The following is a 15,866-nucleotide window of genomic DNA, read 5'->3' as shown; positions in this document are numbered from 1 at the left end:
GTAGGTGGTTTTGTTTTGAGTTTATTCAAAACTTGCAGCTTCGTGCACGCTGACACACGTGGCACAGTGATAACTTAATGAATTATTCATAATTATGAACACAGCAATGGGATGGATCAGGACTTGTGCTGCGGGACGTCAAACTTCATATCTTGAGCCAAAGTGCTTACTGGGAGAATAATTTCTTCATCTCAAGTACAGTGCAGCTGGTAAGAATAAAATAGGTAAATAAGTGTACATCAATCAGTGTGACAACTTTATTTGTAAGTACGAAAGAGTAACATTACAATGGCATGGGATTTTCATGGTTGATGATTACATTGTCAAACATTTTAAGCGAGACCTCAGCGTTTGCAATTATCAAAAAAAATGTTCTTTAAAGGTGAAAAAAAAAATCATGAATCAAGCTGTAATAAACTAAATTTCTGAAGCTATGCTGAACCTGAAGTCAATAGGCATTTAAAACAGCAAAATGTTAAATTCTACGAAAGCCACATATTATGAGCTAGTACAAATATAGTCATTCTCATTAAGTATGTTATAAAAAGAGAGTGAACAGTAGTTAATATGAAAAACTTAATTTTCAAAAATTGCAAACAATTAAAATATGTTTATATGATTTCAGAAGCAGATTAGGCACAAACAAACCCTCAAAAATCTTGTAAATAGCTGAAAAACATTTTAGAAAAGCAAACAGTTAAGGTGCTCAAACTGCACAGAAACTGCCAGTATAAACTAGTGTCATTCTCTTTTTTTTTTTTTAATCTTGTGGACTAAAACTGATTGGTAGTGCTGCTGGAAGAGAAGCTGTAGCTGAAAGAGGAGTAGTCCACACTGCCTCTACGAGATCCACTCCTGGAGCCAGTGCGGGAGCCAGCCCTGGACCCAGAGCGAGAGCTTGGGTTAGAGACGTTGTACGGGCTGCTGATTCCCTTGGTGGAAATAGAGGTGGCCTGCAGCATCTTCATACCGTTGCTTTCCTCCACCATGCAGCTGTCCATGGCTTCCTTATATGAGATCTTCAGTTTAGTCTTGGGACATGTCAGGTTCTTCTGGTGGTTCCGAGTGTCTTGAAGCTTCTGGGCGCCCTGACCATCCAGCCAACCTTTGCGGATAGCCTCTTCAATGGTGATGCGTCGTCCAGTCTCAGGCTCTATCAGGCCACCTGTTAGGTACTGAAACTCCAAAAATCTCTGGCCAGCATCATAAGGAAGCCATGTCTCCTTTACTGCCTCTGCTGCAGACATCTTTCTTTTGATCTTCATGTCCTCAAAACCAACATAAGCTTTCTGCGCAGCTTTCAGCTTAGTGGCCATGCTTTCATCAATGATGCTTTGATGGACAGCCTCCTGTAGTGTCAGTTTCTCACCAGTAGCTGGGTTGATGATACCACCTGTGCAGGCCTGGGCCTCCAGCAACCTCTGTGCTGTAATAGTGTCAACTATGCCTCTTCTGAGCCCTTCAGGAATAGTTATTTTTTCCAAGGTCTCTGTGTCAAATATGGCTGCCACTGGGCTCTGGTCGTCAAACAGCTCAGGGGGGGAGACTGTAATAGAAATACTGTTGAGGCGTTTACGGACGGTAGGAGAAGATGGTGTGGCATGGGTGGGGCTGCTGCAGGTGACCATGTCATCTACATTGCTGGCTGCAATGGTTATCTCAGTGCTGCTGGTTCTGCTTGTAATTTGGTCAGCAAACTGGGTCAGGGTTAGTGTTCCAGCGCGATACTGATCCAAAGCCTTTTGGTCAATGATACCACGGTCCATGCAGTCTTGAATGTCATACTGGATTCCAGTTTTCCTGTCCACTATCACCAAGCGGGCAGAACCATCTGACCCTGTGACAGTTATTTCCTCCCACTCACACTCCTGTTCTGACAAGTCCAGGAAAGTGTCATAGTCGATCAGCTCCCGGTGATAGGCCTCCCTCACTGACATCTCAAGCCCAGTGTCTGGGTCCACAATCACAACCCGCCTCTTGCGGAGGACATTGGTACGGCTCTCCTGTGACTTCTGGGGCTTACTCTTGTCTCTGATTGGTAGGAGTATCAGGCCTGTTTTTTCATCAGTGATGCACCTGTCCTTCAGCTGAAGATATGTCAGGTTCTCCTTGGTGTTAGGGTCAAAGAACCCCTTTGTGTCATCTCCTTCATAAGTTAAAATGTCATTCATCTCCTCATCAAAATAGCCTCTTTGATAGGCCACAGCTACATCAATACGGTGGCTCTCTTTGGGGTCAATAATGCCACCACTGGCAATCTGAGCCTCAAGTAGTCGGATTCCATGGCCTTTTTCAATGAGATCTTTCTCAATGGCCTGGAAGAGGGAGATTGTCTTTCCTGTGGATGGGTCTGTGTATCCAGTTACTGCTTTCTCTGCAGACAGCAACTTATTTTTAAACTCCTTCCCTATCAGGGCTCTCTTAGAGGCATCCTCCACTGTCAAGAAGACATTGTTTACTGGGTCGACAATGAAGCCAGAGGCAGCTTGAGCCTCAAGAAGCTCCAGGGTGGTTCCTCTCATGAGCAGACCTTCCTTCATTGCCTGATAGAAAGGCATTATTCTGTCATGAGCCTCATCATAGATCCCTGCAATACAGGTAGAGCCGTAGAGATAGGACTTTAGCCTCTCTTCAATTTCTCTGCTGGTGAGTTTGCCCTGGTTGAGCTTCTGCACATCAGTTTCATCCAGCAGTCCAGAATTGATGAGCTCTGTGACAGTGACTTGACCACGGAGACCCTTCACTGTCATAGGCTTATCCGGACCACGGAGCAAAAGCAAACCAGACACAGGGTCCACTGTGCACTTCCTCCGAAGGTCAGCATAACTTATTTTCTCTCCTGTTTGTGGATCCAGGTAGCAGGGAAGCTTTTTGTTCAAAGCCCTGTAGAGCTCCTCATCAATAAGATTGCGATCCAAGGCCAGATCTTTTGGAAGGAACACACTCAGAACTGGATCCATAATGCCTCCAACAGACTCCTGAGCCTGAAGCAAGCGGATGGCTGTCTCTTTGCTTATGCGACCCTGTTTACAAGCCTGACCCACAGATAACAGTTTGCCACTGTATGGATCTTTGAATCCTGTGCTGGCTGCTTCAGCTGTAATCAAGGTATCTCTGTCTTCGGTGTCTACAATCCCTCTTGAACAGGCAGTGTCTACAGGCATCCTCTCATTAAATGTAGGGTCTATTATGTAGCCGGTTGCTGCTTGAGCTTCCAGGAGCATGAGAGCGCTCTCCGAGGAGAGGAGGTTCTTGTTTTTGGCTTCAGTGAAGGGCATTTTCGCACTGCCACTTGTCATGCCAGCAATGATGCCAGTACCCTTCAGATTAAGCTGGATGTCCACAGCTACCTCATCAACTGTCTTAGTTCCCTGAAGGAGCTTTTCTAGAGTAGCTTTAGATATTATACCACAGTCGCGGAGCTGGTGAGCTGTGACTTTACGGCGCACCCCATCAAAAACAAGCTTGGATGGATCGACTGTTAGGACCTTCTCATCTGTCTGGGTCTGTCTACACAGAGTGCTGGGCTTTTGCTGTAGTCTCTGTATCTCTCTCATCAGGGAATCTCTCTTAAGAGACAGCTCTGACACCTCCTTTTCTGAGCACAACAGACGGTTCTTGTACCTGTCCTCAACACTCTTCAGCTCTCTTGTAAGCCTCTCAATCTCACTCTTGAGGGACAGCCTCTCTCGGGAAGCCATGTCCCGGTCTGATTCAATCTGCCTAATCTGGCTGTCTTTCAGCTCATACTGATTCTTTATGGAGCTTAACTCCTTATAGATGGAATTTTTCTCATCCTGCAGCCTCTGTTTGTTGCGAAGCTCAGTCTCTAGTGTGAGCTTGATGCGGGTGAGCTCCTCTTCGAGCCGCTGCTGACGGTTCTTGTCCTGCTCAAGAAGTTTAATCTTGGTTACCAAACCATCCTTCTCCAGCAGCAGCTCGCTGTATTTACTCTGGGACTCATGCACCATCATGGATGTCTGTGGAGAGGTAAAAGAAGACATTATTATATGCATAAAAATATTGTTTCACAAAAGTTCATAACATATCAACATTTGAAATTTAAATCCAATTACATGTTCTTCATTTGTCACTACTGTTTGAACAAAATGTTTTCCAGCACGTTTAATTAAACTTATGGTATGAGCAAAGTTCTGTGATATTCTGTGAATTAGTGAGAAGTAATGCGACATGAGTAAAAAGGTGATTGGCATGCATTTCTAAGCAAAAGCATTTGTAGTAGGTCTCATGCAAAACTCTAAATCAAAAGGAAAAATAAGCATTCTGGAGTACTATAGCAAATATAGCAATCAGGTTCAGTCTTGCACACATAACTGATCATGCAAGCAGTAGTATAAATTAGTGGTAATATGTGAGGTAATCCTTCAGTACAATTAAAAATACCTCAATTGACTGCTTTTGGATTTTGTCTATTTCCAATTTAAGCTTTTCTCTCTCCTTGGTCAGGTCATTGATGAGAGCCTGGAGCTCCGCTGTCCTCTTTGTGCTAGTCTGAAGCTGGACATGTAAGGCTGAGATCTGAGTGGCACTTTCTCCATCAGTGGTGTCTTTACTAAGCTTCAGCTCATCTCTCTCCTGTCTAACTGTCCTCAGCTCCTCCTCCAACTTCAGCCTCTCCTTTGTCAGGTTCTGCGTCAGAGTCTTCAGGCGTTCAATCTCAGTAGTGTATTCGTTAAGCTGGCGGCTCTTCTCCTCAATGGTTTTGTACAGGCTTTCGTTACGCTGGTTGAGCTCGTGAATTCGGTTGACTTCCTGCTGAAGCTTCTGTTTCAGTGTCTTCACTTCAGCTGTAACGGCTGCCAGTTCCTCCTTCGTGGCTTTGTGATCCCTCAGGCTCCTGTCCAGGGCCTCCTTGAGTGCCCTGAGGTCCTGTTCATACTTTCTCCCAGTAGTGGAAGCCTCTATCTGAACAGATTTCAGTGTGCTAATTGTGGTGGTATGCTCTCTGCAGGTTTGTGTCATTCTCTCCAGTTCAGCTTCTATTCTCTTTCTACGAGTGAACTCCTCCTGTGCTGTCTTTTTTTGCTTTTCCAACTCAGCTTCCATTCCATCCAGAGAGCACTGAAGATCCCGGATACGGCTCTGCAGCCTGGCTGAACTCTGCTCAGCCTTGGTTTTCTCGCTGGTCTGTTTCTCCAGCTCCACACGGGTGATGCGGACCTCCTGCTCAGACACTTTAAGCTTGTTAATTGTCTCCAGATAGGAGGCGTTCTTTGATTTTAGCTCTGCCTCAGCTTGTTTCAGGTGAGTGAGTTCCAGTTCCAGGGCTCTCCTCTTTTTCCCTTCTTCCTCCAGGTTGAATGTTAGCATGCTGATCTGCCTGGACTGTTCCTGATTGCTTTTGGTGGCTTCATTTAATTTGAGCTCATCGTCTGCCTTCTGCTGGTTGAGCGTTCTCAGCTGCACCTCCAGCTCACTGCGCACCCTTGTCTCTTGCACCACTGACGCCCTCTGCTGGTTGGCCTCCTGCTCTGCCCTGCATTTCTGCTCTTCTGTGTGAGCAATGGACATCCTCAGTCTCCTCAGCTCCTCCTCGAGGTCTCTCTTCTCAGCGGCAAGCCTGTCAATGTGCAGCCTCAGCTCTGCTGTGTCTTCTTCTTTTTGTTGCGAGGTCTTTAGGATCGTGGTCTTGGTAACGTGGATCTCTGTCTCGTATTTCTGCTTAAGTTGATTAACCTCCTGGGTGCACTGTGTTCTTACCTTTGAGATATCTGATTCTGCATTTCGTCGACGTGTCGCCTCCTCTTCGAGCTGCATCTTCATCCTTTCCAGTTCACGTTCCTTGTCCTTCACAAGCTTTTCTAAGTCGATCTTGGCCCAGTTGAGCTCTTCCAATTCTTTCTGTCTGCGGCGAACAGCATTCTCGTACTCTTCCTGCTGGCTGGTGTAGCGTTCCTCAGCCAGCCTTCTTTTCCTCTTTTCCTCATCCAACTGGTATTTGATGCGGGTCAGTTGGTCATGAAGATCTTGAAGCTGGCTCTGAGTGCTGTCCAGGCTCTCCTTGGCAGTATTAACTTGTATTGTGGTGGTTCTCTTCACTTCCTCCAGAGAAATTAGTTTGTCTTGTGACTGAGCGAGCTCCAACTTGTAGCGGGCCAGAGTGTCCTCCAGAGACTTGTTTTTTTGGTTATGATCCTGAATGTCATCCTTCAGACGCCTCAGTTCCTCCTCTAGCATCTCAATCCTTGTGTTCCTCATCTGAGGAGAGCAACAACAACAACGTCAGTCACCTTAGACATACCCTACTGTTGGATCAATAAAAGATTTGTTTATCTTTGTTCATTTGCAGAATGTCCTCTTAAATGAGATTATATAAATCCAGTAGCTACCTTCAGCTCTTCCATGTTCTTCAGCAGCTCCCCAAGGAACTTATAGTAGTCGCTAGAGCGAGTAAGTAGCTCTATGTATCTCCCCTGGAGGTCACCCGCCTGATGGAGTTAAAACGAGTGGATGAATACTGATGTCAAGCAGTCAGGTATGAATTATATTCCAGTTATATCTTTAAATGACAAATCAAATTAGAGGATATAACCACAATTTAACATTTTGAACACAAACCCTTATAATTCATAATAATAAAAAAACCATTAAAATGTTTTAATGTGCAAATGAAAGTATCTTAATGGCTCATACCTCATTTCTGATCACAGAAGCAGGGGACTGCAGCATAGTTCTCTTGACTGGAATATTAAGCAGGGTTTCCAGGCCTGAACTGTAGGAAGCCAGCTGCATCTCGTAGTCCTTTAAAACACACAATTTAAACGTATTTATTTGAACCGTACTCTGCACAGCGCGGCTTGAAACAGTGCACGTAAAGCGGGCGACACCAACCTTTATAGAGGCAGCACAGGCGTCTGCATTTTTCTGCATGTGCTCAACGTTGTCCTTCTTTCCTTTAATTTCATTGTAAAGCGCCTGTGTAATAAGGAAATGGGTTCATTAATTAATTTCATTGATTTAATCCTTGACGATCTACTAAGATATCAGCTGCGTTATTAGACAAGATTTCTAATGACATTATAAGTTGTTAATCATGTTTTTCATCTCAAATTTCAAAAATGATCTGAGGAACAACTGATATTTTGAAACACTAGAGCTGTTCCACATATTCATCCCATGCTCTCTGCATCAGTAATATAATTAGTGATAACAATGTGCAGACGGAAACAAGGAAAGGCATGCCTTTTGTTGGTTGAGGTGATCCATTAGAGTCTGGATGTCATTAAGCTTAACCGTCTGAAGTGCGTCCTGGCGGTTCCTGGCATTGTCTATCCACTGGCTTAGGGAAGTGCTGGTCTGCTGATAATCTTTCAGCTGTAACTCCTGCTTCTCCAAGTCCCACATTCTGAGGAAAGAGCGAGAGGAAGCGGAAGGGATGAACAGTTATTCTTACCAGTTGTTATTCTTGCCTGTTGTTGTTGTTAACAGCTATGACGAATGAGGATGTGGATAATATTCATGTGCACTGAAGACGTGTGCATGCATTTGCTGACTATCCCACTGTACCTGCTGTCAATCTGGGTCTGGATGCGATGCCAGCGGTCGGTCAACTGACCCACTAGCTCGGAGTATTTGGATAAAGCTATGTCACACTTGTGGAAGGAGTCAGAGATTTGACCGTTCCAGTGCAAGGCTTTTGACAGGTCAGACTCCATAGATGTCAGCAGGTCTCTTCTTTGGTCCAGATCACTCTTCATTTGCTTTAATATAAAATCATACAAAAAAAGGTCAGTTGCAATTGTAACCATACTGTATAATCTGCATAAATTGGTGTTGGGCATGATATGAATATACTTTCATATCGTCAGATAATTAATTAAAACGTGGAAATTTACATCTGGTTGTTTCATCCATATACACTAACTGTGAATGTTAGCTCTAACTCAGATCTCACTGTCTGCATCAGAAAATGTAATGCCAATATTCTTTTTCAGATGTGGAGAGTATGATTTAGATCTATGAATAAAGATAGCAATGAAATATTATATGAATATAATAGCACAATGTAATTGATTGTTAATGCTTTTGTTAGCTGGTGAGGACTAAAATGTAACTATTTATAACCTATTGGATAGTTTAAGCTACACTTAAAGATCGTATCTTATTGCCAGAATTGTAATCTGTGAAGTAACAGAGTAACCTGCAGAGAATACAAAGGAGAATATCTGCCTGACTTTTAAGGGAGTAGAAATACACAATTATATATATAAAAACAAGCACCTGATATTTGTAAAGTACCTGAGTAAGAACGTGATTGAGAGTAGTTTTATGTACGAGGGGTCTTGGTAACCACACAATACTGAACAGAAGACTTTGGAATTTGGAAAAGGAAGAGAAAACTGTTCCAAAAAAAATACGTGCCGCACCTTCAGTGTGTTCCGATAATTTTCCAACTCGCGAGGGTCCAGAGAGCTGGTCTCCTTCTCTGTCAGCCGGGCCTCGTGCACTTTAACGATATCCTCGGCCTGGATAATGCTTTGAAGCAGGGCCTTAAGCGCGGACAGCCTGTTGCAGACAGACAGGCACAGTGATTCAACAGTTCAGTAGTCAAACCTTATGTTGTGCATGATTTACTCAGACGTGGCACACCACGATGACATACCTCTGTAGGTAGGCTGAGTAGAGACCCTGCAGGTCTCCCAGTTTCTGGTTGATGATTTCCAGTTCGGCCCGGAGGAACTTGGCTTGTTCGCTGTCTGCAGGTATCCCCTCCAGCTGCTTGACAATCTTTTCTCTTATGCGCAAGTACTCATCATGAATAGAGTCCAGGTCTTGGTGCACCGCCTGGAAACAAATTTGAAGTCGTTTTTAAATTAATAAAGCCTAATCAGTAAAAAAATCCCTTTTTAAGTTCATGAAATAGATCCGCAGTTTTCTTGTCATAAACCGACCTGCAGCTTCTGGATGTGCACCGAGCACTCGTGCACACTGTTGTCTCCCAGCGGAATGTGGAGATGACTGGTGAGATCGGTCTCGGCCAGCTCCAGCCTGCGTCGAAGCTCTTGCAGGCTGCTGAGCAGTGCAGGGCTCAGGGCAGAACTGCTTGAGGCAACCTGTGTACTGGTTTTGGTGGCACAGGTCTTGGTGACTTTGGTGGTCTTGCTGGTTTCTGGTTTTTGGGTTTCGGTCTTCTCCTCTTCTTCACATTTACTGTCTGTAGGAAATTAGCAAAACAGAATAAAGGGTGGAACTATTTTTGGAAATTTCGCAGGGAGGGTTGATGGAATGTAATCATTGCACAGTAATGTAGGATTTCTGCATCAGGACATCATGCAGAAACCATAAATTAGGAGGCCACGTGACATAACATGGACTCTCTTTTAAAGAGGTCCACAAAGACAAGTGCATCATATTCATTTCTCATTTAAATTCTAAATTAAACTCTGCTAGTATGTTGAAGCTGATGGACAGCAACTGATGTAGCGCCAAGCGAGCTGTCATTTAATATCCAAAAGGTTAGGATGAATACATATGGACTGTTACACCTCTAACATTACAGGGCAATATTTTTTATACTCACTGTAAGTGGGAAGCTGGATAATCAGTCTGTCATAGTGGTTTTGGGCTTTGTCAAAGTGGCCCTGGATGTCTCTCTTGTCCTCTTCCCCGAACAGTTCAGACCCTTGGCTGTTGCGCTGGAAATCTTGGTAGTGAGTCTCCAGTCTTTTGATGATGCTGCGGTACTCCTCGGGTCGCATCTTGGACAGCTGCCAGACAATTGAGACGGGTTAGGGCGAGCAACAGATCACGGGAGCTGTGATTCTGGTGAGACGCAAACTGCGGCCACTGAATCAAATTCAGGCAACACCTCATTTTTAAGAGTGGCACCTTACCATGCTGAGAGTGAGAGAGTTGATGTAGTTGATGTCTTTGAGGCAGTACTGCCACGAGATGAGACTCTTGATGTTGATGTAGAGCTGATTCCAAATGCCCATGATGGCGTCGTAATACTGCTCATTTCTAGGCAAAAAACACAAATAAAAATCATAGAAGATGTTAACAACGACAGTGATGACGACATTTTAAAACAGTAATAAGAATAATATTGCAGGTTTGATCTATTTTCTGTCCGAATGTTTCTCACTTGTTGGCAAGGCCAATGCTGAGAGGGTTTGGTGGAGGGATGATCAGGCACACGGACGGAATCATCATGTCGAGGCCTCCGGGCCCTGTCACCAGCCACTTGCTGCGTTGCGAGTTGTCCTTCAGGATGCCCTCGTTGTCTTTTAATATACCTTTCTGAAAAATGGAAGAGAGAAGCCGTCTTCAATAAATGGTATGTACAGTAGGAGGAAGAAAGAAGGAATTTTGTTTGTGCTTGTTTGGCCATTGAGAGACACGGAGGAGGAAATGCATTTTGGCAATCCAAGTTGTTGCAGTCTGTGCCTTTGCAGTGAGTAGTTATGTTTGGGGGGAGGTACATGTCAGACTAAGACGCAGAAGCATAAATCTAGGTTTATACTGTGCCAATGTGTGTGTGTGTGTGTGTGTGTGTGTGTGTGTACGCGATTGTATATCCCACCTGGTCTTGTTTAAAGTCACATAAGGCCTTGACTATGACCGGGCTGCTGCTCTTCTCCTCAGGGTTGCGGGGTTTCAGCCTGACGATGGACTTAGACTTGCTCACCAGGCTTTGGACCTGCCTCTTATTCTCCATGATACGTTCTTTTGCTTTCTGTAAAAGAACATAAAACACAAGCGTTCTTAAGTAGAAATCCAATGTTTGTTTTGGCATTTAAGGTTCGAAACTACACAAGAAACCACAAAAGCATTCCACAGAGTCTCTTAAAATCTGGCCTAACAGGCTCCTCAGACATGGTAATTGTTGGCACCGAGATTAAAGTGCGTGATAGTATCATGTGATGCAGTTCAGTGTTTAATGATACCTCCAGGTTTTTCAGGAGCTCAGTGAGGTTCTCCAGCGGGGTGTTCTTGTCACAGGAGAATTTGCTCCGGATCGTCTCGTGCTCCTTCTGCAGCTTTGCGTAGGTCTCATTGGCCTCCTTGAAAAACTGAAGACGAAGGGGTTTTGGTCAGGGTTCACGTGAAACTCTGCAGGGAACTATTTCCATCAGATCTAGAACGGGACTGAGCACTTACCTGGCTGTAGGCAGCATTCTCCTTCAAGTGAACGTGGATGCACTTAGTAATCTGGAGAAGCCAGCTCCACTGGGTCTGTAAGGTGTCCATGTAGGCCTGCAGGCGCACACACGTCATGAGTACACAACGAACAAATGGTGTGCAGCGTGAGAGAGCAAACCAGACCTACTTACGTCAATCTTATCTGAGGCCGGGTGGCTGTTGTTCACAAGGTAGTCTGCTTTCACCTTCAGCTTGTTTAGCTCCTTTTCCTTCTCCTCCAGATCCCTCATCAGCCTCTGTCAGGAAAACACAAAGTTAGGATCCAAGAAGGCGAAGCTGCAGACTTAAAAAAAAAAAGCAAATTGAGAGATTCTTACAGAGTAGTTCTCCTGTTTCCTGGGGATGTACTGGTCAATGTTCTTGTCTCCCCAGTCGAACACAAGCTCCTCCTCCTCCCTCTCGTTCACCCACATGATGGCGCGGGAGATCTCCTCGATGATGTTCTGGAGCTCTCGCAGCTGATTCAAGCGGCCATGGGACATTTTCTGCAACGGACACAAAGCAAATTTACTTTGGGACGAAACAAAAAAAAAAAAAACACAGATAACTGACAGATTTGACAGGACATATGTGTCTACCTGCAGGCTGTCCCATTCCTTTTCAAGTATGGAGAGGTTGTACTTGTCAGCCCTTGTAGACTAAAAAAAAAATATAGACTTTTAGTCAAATGTAAATAATATTACAAAATCCATAGAGGATATTGCTCCTTATAAACAATAGTAACAGTAAAGTAAAACGGAAACTAAGAAAAATCGAAAGCCTACCAGATCATCTCTGGCGCGGTCCACTTCAGGGCACCTCTGGATGGAGCTGTGGTATTTGCTGTGGTTTAGGATTTGCTTTTCAATGGTGGAAGAGTCGTCTCCCCATGGAGCTGTCTCGATCATGCGCTGTAATACACAGAAGGTCACTTTATTACCTAATGAAATGCAATAACAGCTAAATACAACTGTACTGTGTAAGTCAGCTGTAAAGAACACATATACTGTGTGTTGTGTTATACCCAATTTAAACAGCATGTTTTTAGCTATTTACAATTCCATTATATATTACAACAAAACTACACTAAATAAATATACAGCGTTCCTAGATCTCAACAGGTATGTCATTTCCCTCTTTGGCCTCTAGGTGTCAGTATATCCTCAGTATATCCGTTGTCAAGCTGGAAACTATTCCAACAATTCCCCCCTTGTTCAAAGCTTTGATAGGAGCTCTGCCAGCAAACAAACCTAGGCCAGCCCCTGTTCTTTACTTGCATTTTTTCCCCCTCTCTCCTCTACCAAGGCTTTTGTTCTCTCGCCACTCCCTTTTGGTTCTTGACTTAACACTTGACTGAAGCTGCAAGACCAGCATTCAGTAACGGCTAAAGTCTAGTAGGGAAAAGGCCACACATATTGAAAAGTTGGTATAGTGGCATCAAGTGTAATCAGCTGTCTGGTCTTGGACAAGAAAGAAAAGACAAAGACAAGAAAATGTGTAAAGAAACATTTCTACGTGTGACAACAGGACGAGGTAAATGGATGGCGAAATACTGAAGGGTGAGGCTGAAAGTGGTGACAGAATGACAGGGTGTGTGTTTTTGCCGTGTGGGGGAGTGAAGAGAGTAGAAGGGCGTTTTCCTCATGAGTGTGTCAGAGAGCAGCTCAAACTGCCCCGTCCCATAACACAACTGACTCAGTGGAAAGTGTCAGATATCACACTCCTTGACGTCTTCTTCCTTTTTTATTTTTTTGGGGGGGTTCTGCACAGCTCCTTTATCACCTCCCTCTTTCTACCTTCCCCTATCTTCTTTGTTTCAGTCCTTCTGCCCCCCTCTCAGCCTCTTTTCAGCCGCGGATCAGGTTTTGGCAGCGTGTCCAGATGGTTTCGGTTACAGGAGGAGGTCAGCGTGAGCGATAGCGCTGAGTGCATCCCCTGCTCTGCCTCCCTTTGCATGAAAAAACGGTGCACACTAATGCACCCGTACGGGCCTTATAGGTGTACGCACGCAGGTACAACTGTTCGGCGTGGACAAACAAATTACCAGACAACTGTGGAAGATGTTGCCTCTGATTTTATCATATGTGGATACTGCCGCTAATTCAGTTAACTTCTCAAGTATTAATAATTACAAGCTGTCACTGTAAAATGTTTGGAAAAGTCGATAAAAAAAAAACACAACATATGATGCAATTCAGTGATCTCTGATCTAATGCAAACTCTTTACAAAAGTATGGTGAGCTCACCTTCTGTTGGGCAATCCAAGCCATGGCGTCATTAAAGATTCTGCCTCCCTCAAGAGAGGCCACGCTCCCTCTGTTCCGTCTGATAGTCATAGTGCCGACAAGTTGCTGTTGGATGCCAGCGTACATGTGCTGGAACTGGTCAAGGCTGTAGAGATGTACAAAAAAAAAAAAAAGGGAAACACTTTGTGAATCTTTCAAGATTCCATACCCATATCTTGCTCTGCAGCGCCAAACGCCGGCGTTCACCTACCATTAGGTTAGCTGTGGGCAAGAAAACACAAATATGCGCATGCAGTCCTGCAAATGCAAATAAAAACATGCAAAGACTGCGCACAACAGTGCACCTGCTGGATTCTGCCTTACCTCTTGTCGATGTCGTTGGGTATGCGCAACTGTTGCAGCTCTCTGCCGTAGATTTTCAGTTGGTCCATGCTTTCTGCAGCCATCATCAAATGCCTCTCCACCTCCACTCCTGGACCCCCCTGTGAAAGTCACACAGGACACCCGCTATAGCTCCAGCAGAAATTATACTTTTACTACACTGTCCCTGCTACGACAATGTACAGTAGCTCTTAAACAAATGCATGTTTGCCGTCATCAGCCAAATTAAGAAGTCCTTTATGATTGTTTCCCTACAGGCTACAAATAACAAGTCAGATCAGTTACGTTTGGGGTAACATGCGTGGTGCACTTACAGTCTGGAGAATCATCTTTGCTTTCTGCAGGAACTCCTGACACTGGCTCCGCAGGAGAAAAGCTTTCTGCTGAATAGCTTGTGCACTACACACAAAAACAAACAAACAAGGATATTAAAAAAACAAAACAAAATAAAAGTATTCCTATACATGCACATATGCAGAGTTGCATGGTTAAAGATTACAGTCTAAAGCTGCTTTACACAAAAACGCAACGCAGCTGTGTGTTGTTGTTGTTTCCTTTCAAATACATTTCGAAGACATGATATTTTAGCCCAGTTAATAGGTTACTAAATTGTGTGAGTGCTGCTTGTGAATGATCCGCGAATTTCCCAGAAACTGAAACAGAAAATATCAAATCCAAGTTTCTTTAAAAAAAATCAGGAGCATAGCAACAAAAACAAAAACAAAGTATTTCTGATGAAAAATACACTCCCCACTTTTTTTTTTCTCTTCTTTTTTTTTATTTTATATACTTCAACCCCTATTTGTTCCTTCACATTTATTTTGTAAAGTCTGGCTGGGGGTCACCTGGATCACTAAGACAAGAAGTCGAATTGTATTCACTGAAATAAGACGCTGACAATGAATGAAATATGGATATTTAAGGGTGTGCAATTATTGCAACTCAGAAATTAGAGCAGCAATCGGGTTGCTTGGAAACACTATGACTGAAACACATTAGGTCAAGGCTGTACACACATCAATCATGCCAGGCCTAAAACAATTAAGCTGTGCCCATAGTGTTGCTTGCAAACTTTAAATGTGAGCTTCCAGTGGCATTATTGAGCCAACTTGAGGACATATCATGTGTTTTTAACCGTATAGTAAGGCTTTTTGGACACGACGCCTGAGTGAACTTGTGGTTTATATTCAGACTTTGCTATTTTTTTCCAGATATAACAGCCAACAGGTGATTTTAAAGCGCTTACCTCAGTCCACCACCTCCTCCTCCACCACCCATGCTGACTTGCATTTTCTGTCCTCCCATACCCCCGCCGTGCATCGAGCTCCTGGAGTAGGTGTTGTAGGTGTACCCGACGTCTGCAGCCTGGTATTCCCCCTGGAAGCCGTTTCCAGGGGCGAACACCTCGCCTCTGAAAGTCGACAGATCCGGCCGGGAATTACTTCTCTGGCCCATCGTGGGCAGTTTTGAGGTGGATCCGTACAAACTCATGTTGTTTTATGTTGTAAGAAAGTTAAAAAGTTCGCTCTCTTCTCCGCTCTCTCTGCTGTCCGGACTACGGACAGACCGTGCGCGTCTCCCCGCCCCGTCTGCTGTTGCGCAGATAATGGCTCTGCTGTGAATAGACGGAAGCAGGAGGCTTTTGGAGAGAAACCACACCTTGCTGTATTTACGAAACAGTGTGGGAAGCTCAGCGCGGACGCCTGCAAAATGCTTTTCAAAGTTGTGTTGCAATAACACTGCTCGGATGAATTGTGATGAGTAACATCAGGAAAAGTGACAACTTGCCAGATAAGCAGGAGTGTTAAGCAGTCTTAAGTGTCTTTCAAACACATTGACTTACTGTAGGTCCAGCCCATATAGAGTTTGACACCAAGTGTATGTTAAAATCTCATAGATTTGACTCAAAAACTACATTTATTCTGTAGCGGTGTTGATCCCTATGCCTCTTTCTTCTTGTAATGAAGTAATAAAACACATTCTGCCTGTTTTCTGTGAATTATTAGGCATAATTGACTTTATTTTTACTTGGGATCCTAATAACTTCCTGTGGCCTTTGCTTGTCCTCAACCATGGATTTATTTGGAGCCTGACGAG

The 15,866-nt window shown here is 44.1% G+C and overlaps 1 protein-coding gene across 3 annotated transcripts; it reads right to left on the bottom strand.

Moving 5' to 3' along the window:
• Nucleotides 1-243: 243 nt before the first annotated feature.
• On the bottom strand, nt 244-15,570 carry dspa (desmoplakin a). Of its 3 annotated transcripts, none has more exons than XM_084547087.1 (24): nt 15,016-15,570; nt 14,084-14,168; nt 13,752-13,870; nt 13,389-13,533; nt 11,928-12,053; nt 11,742-11,801; nt 11,481-11,648; nt 11,295-11,399; nt 11,122-11,217; nt 10,908-11,033; nt 10,544-10,696; nt 10,106-10,260; nt 9,855-9,981; nt 9,542-9,728; nt 8,913-9,175; nt 8,624-8,805; nt 8,388-8,526; nt 7,528-7,721; nt 7,204-7,366; nt 6,853-6,936; nt 6,655-6,762; nt 6,351-6,449; nt 4,405-6,219; nt 244-3,980 (listed from the first exon to the last, which is right to left on the bottom strand). In XM_084547087.1, the coding sequence occupies exons 1-24, from the start codon at nt 15,258-15,260 to the stop codon at nt 774-776; spliced, it is 8,151 nt and encodes a 2,716-aa protein (XP_084403213.1). In that variant the 5' UTR covers nt 15,261-15,570; the 3' UTR covers nt 244-773. The 3 variants fall into 3 exon arrangements, with proteins under 3 accessions (XP_084403213.1, XP_084403215.1, XP_084403214.1); XM_084547089.1 differs by having other exon boundaries at nt 5,722-6,219; nt 15,016-15,560; XM_084547088.1 differs by lacking the exon at nt 15,016-15,570 and having other exon boundaries at nt 14,084-14,930.
• Between the last annotated feature and the right edge of the window lie 296 nt (nt 15,571-15,866).

This window comes from Chelon labrosus, assembly GCF_963514085.1.
Source record: "Chelon labrosus genome assembly, chromosome: 6".
NCBI classification, from domain to species: domain Eukaryota; kingdom Metazoa; phylum Chordata; class Actinopteri; order Mugiliformes; family Mugilidae; genus Chelon; species Chelon labrosus.
The sequence above is the reverse complement of the archived record's forward strand: the minus strand, read 5'-3'. Positions and strand labels throughout refer to the sequence as shown.

What these genes read in the sequence shown, in the direction of transcription:
- dspa (XM_084547087.1), bottom strand. Translation starts at nt 15,260, where the DNA reads ATGAGTTTGTACGGATCCACCTCAAAACTGCCCACGATGGGCCAGAGA. An exon ending in CTTGGATTGCCCAACAGAAG is followed by an intron (nt 12,054 to 13,388) that starts GTGAGCTCACCA and finishes TGTGTATTACAG; the next exon opens with CGCATGATCGAGACAGCTCC. An exon ending in AGAACATGGAAGAGCTGAAG is followed by an intron (nt 6,220 to 6,350) that starts GTAGCTACTGGA and finishes TGCTCTCCTCAG; the next exon opens with ATGAGGAACACAAGGATTGA.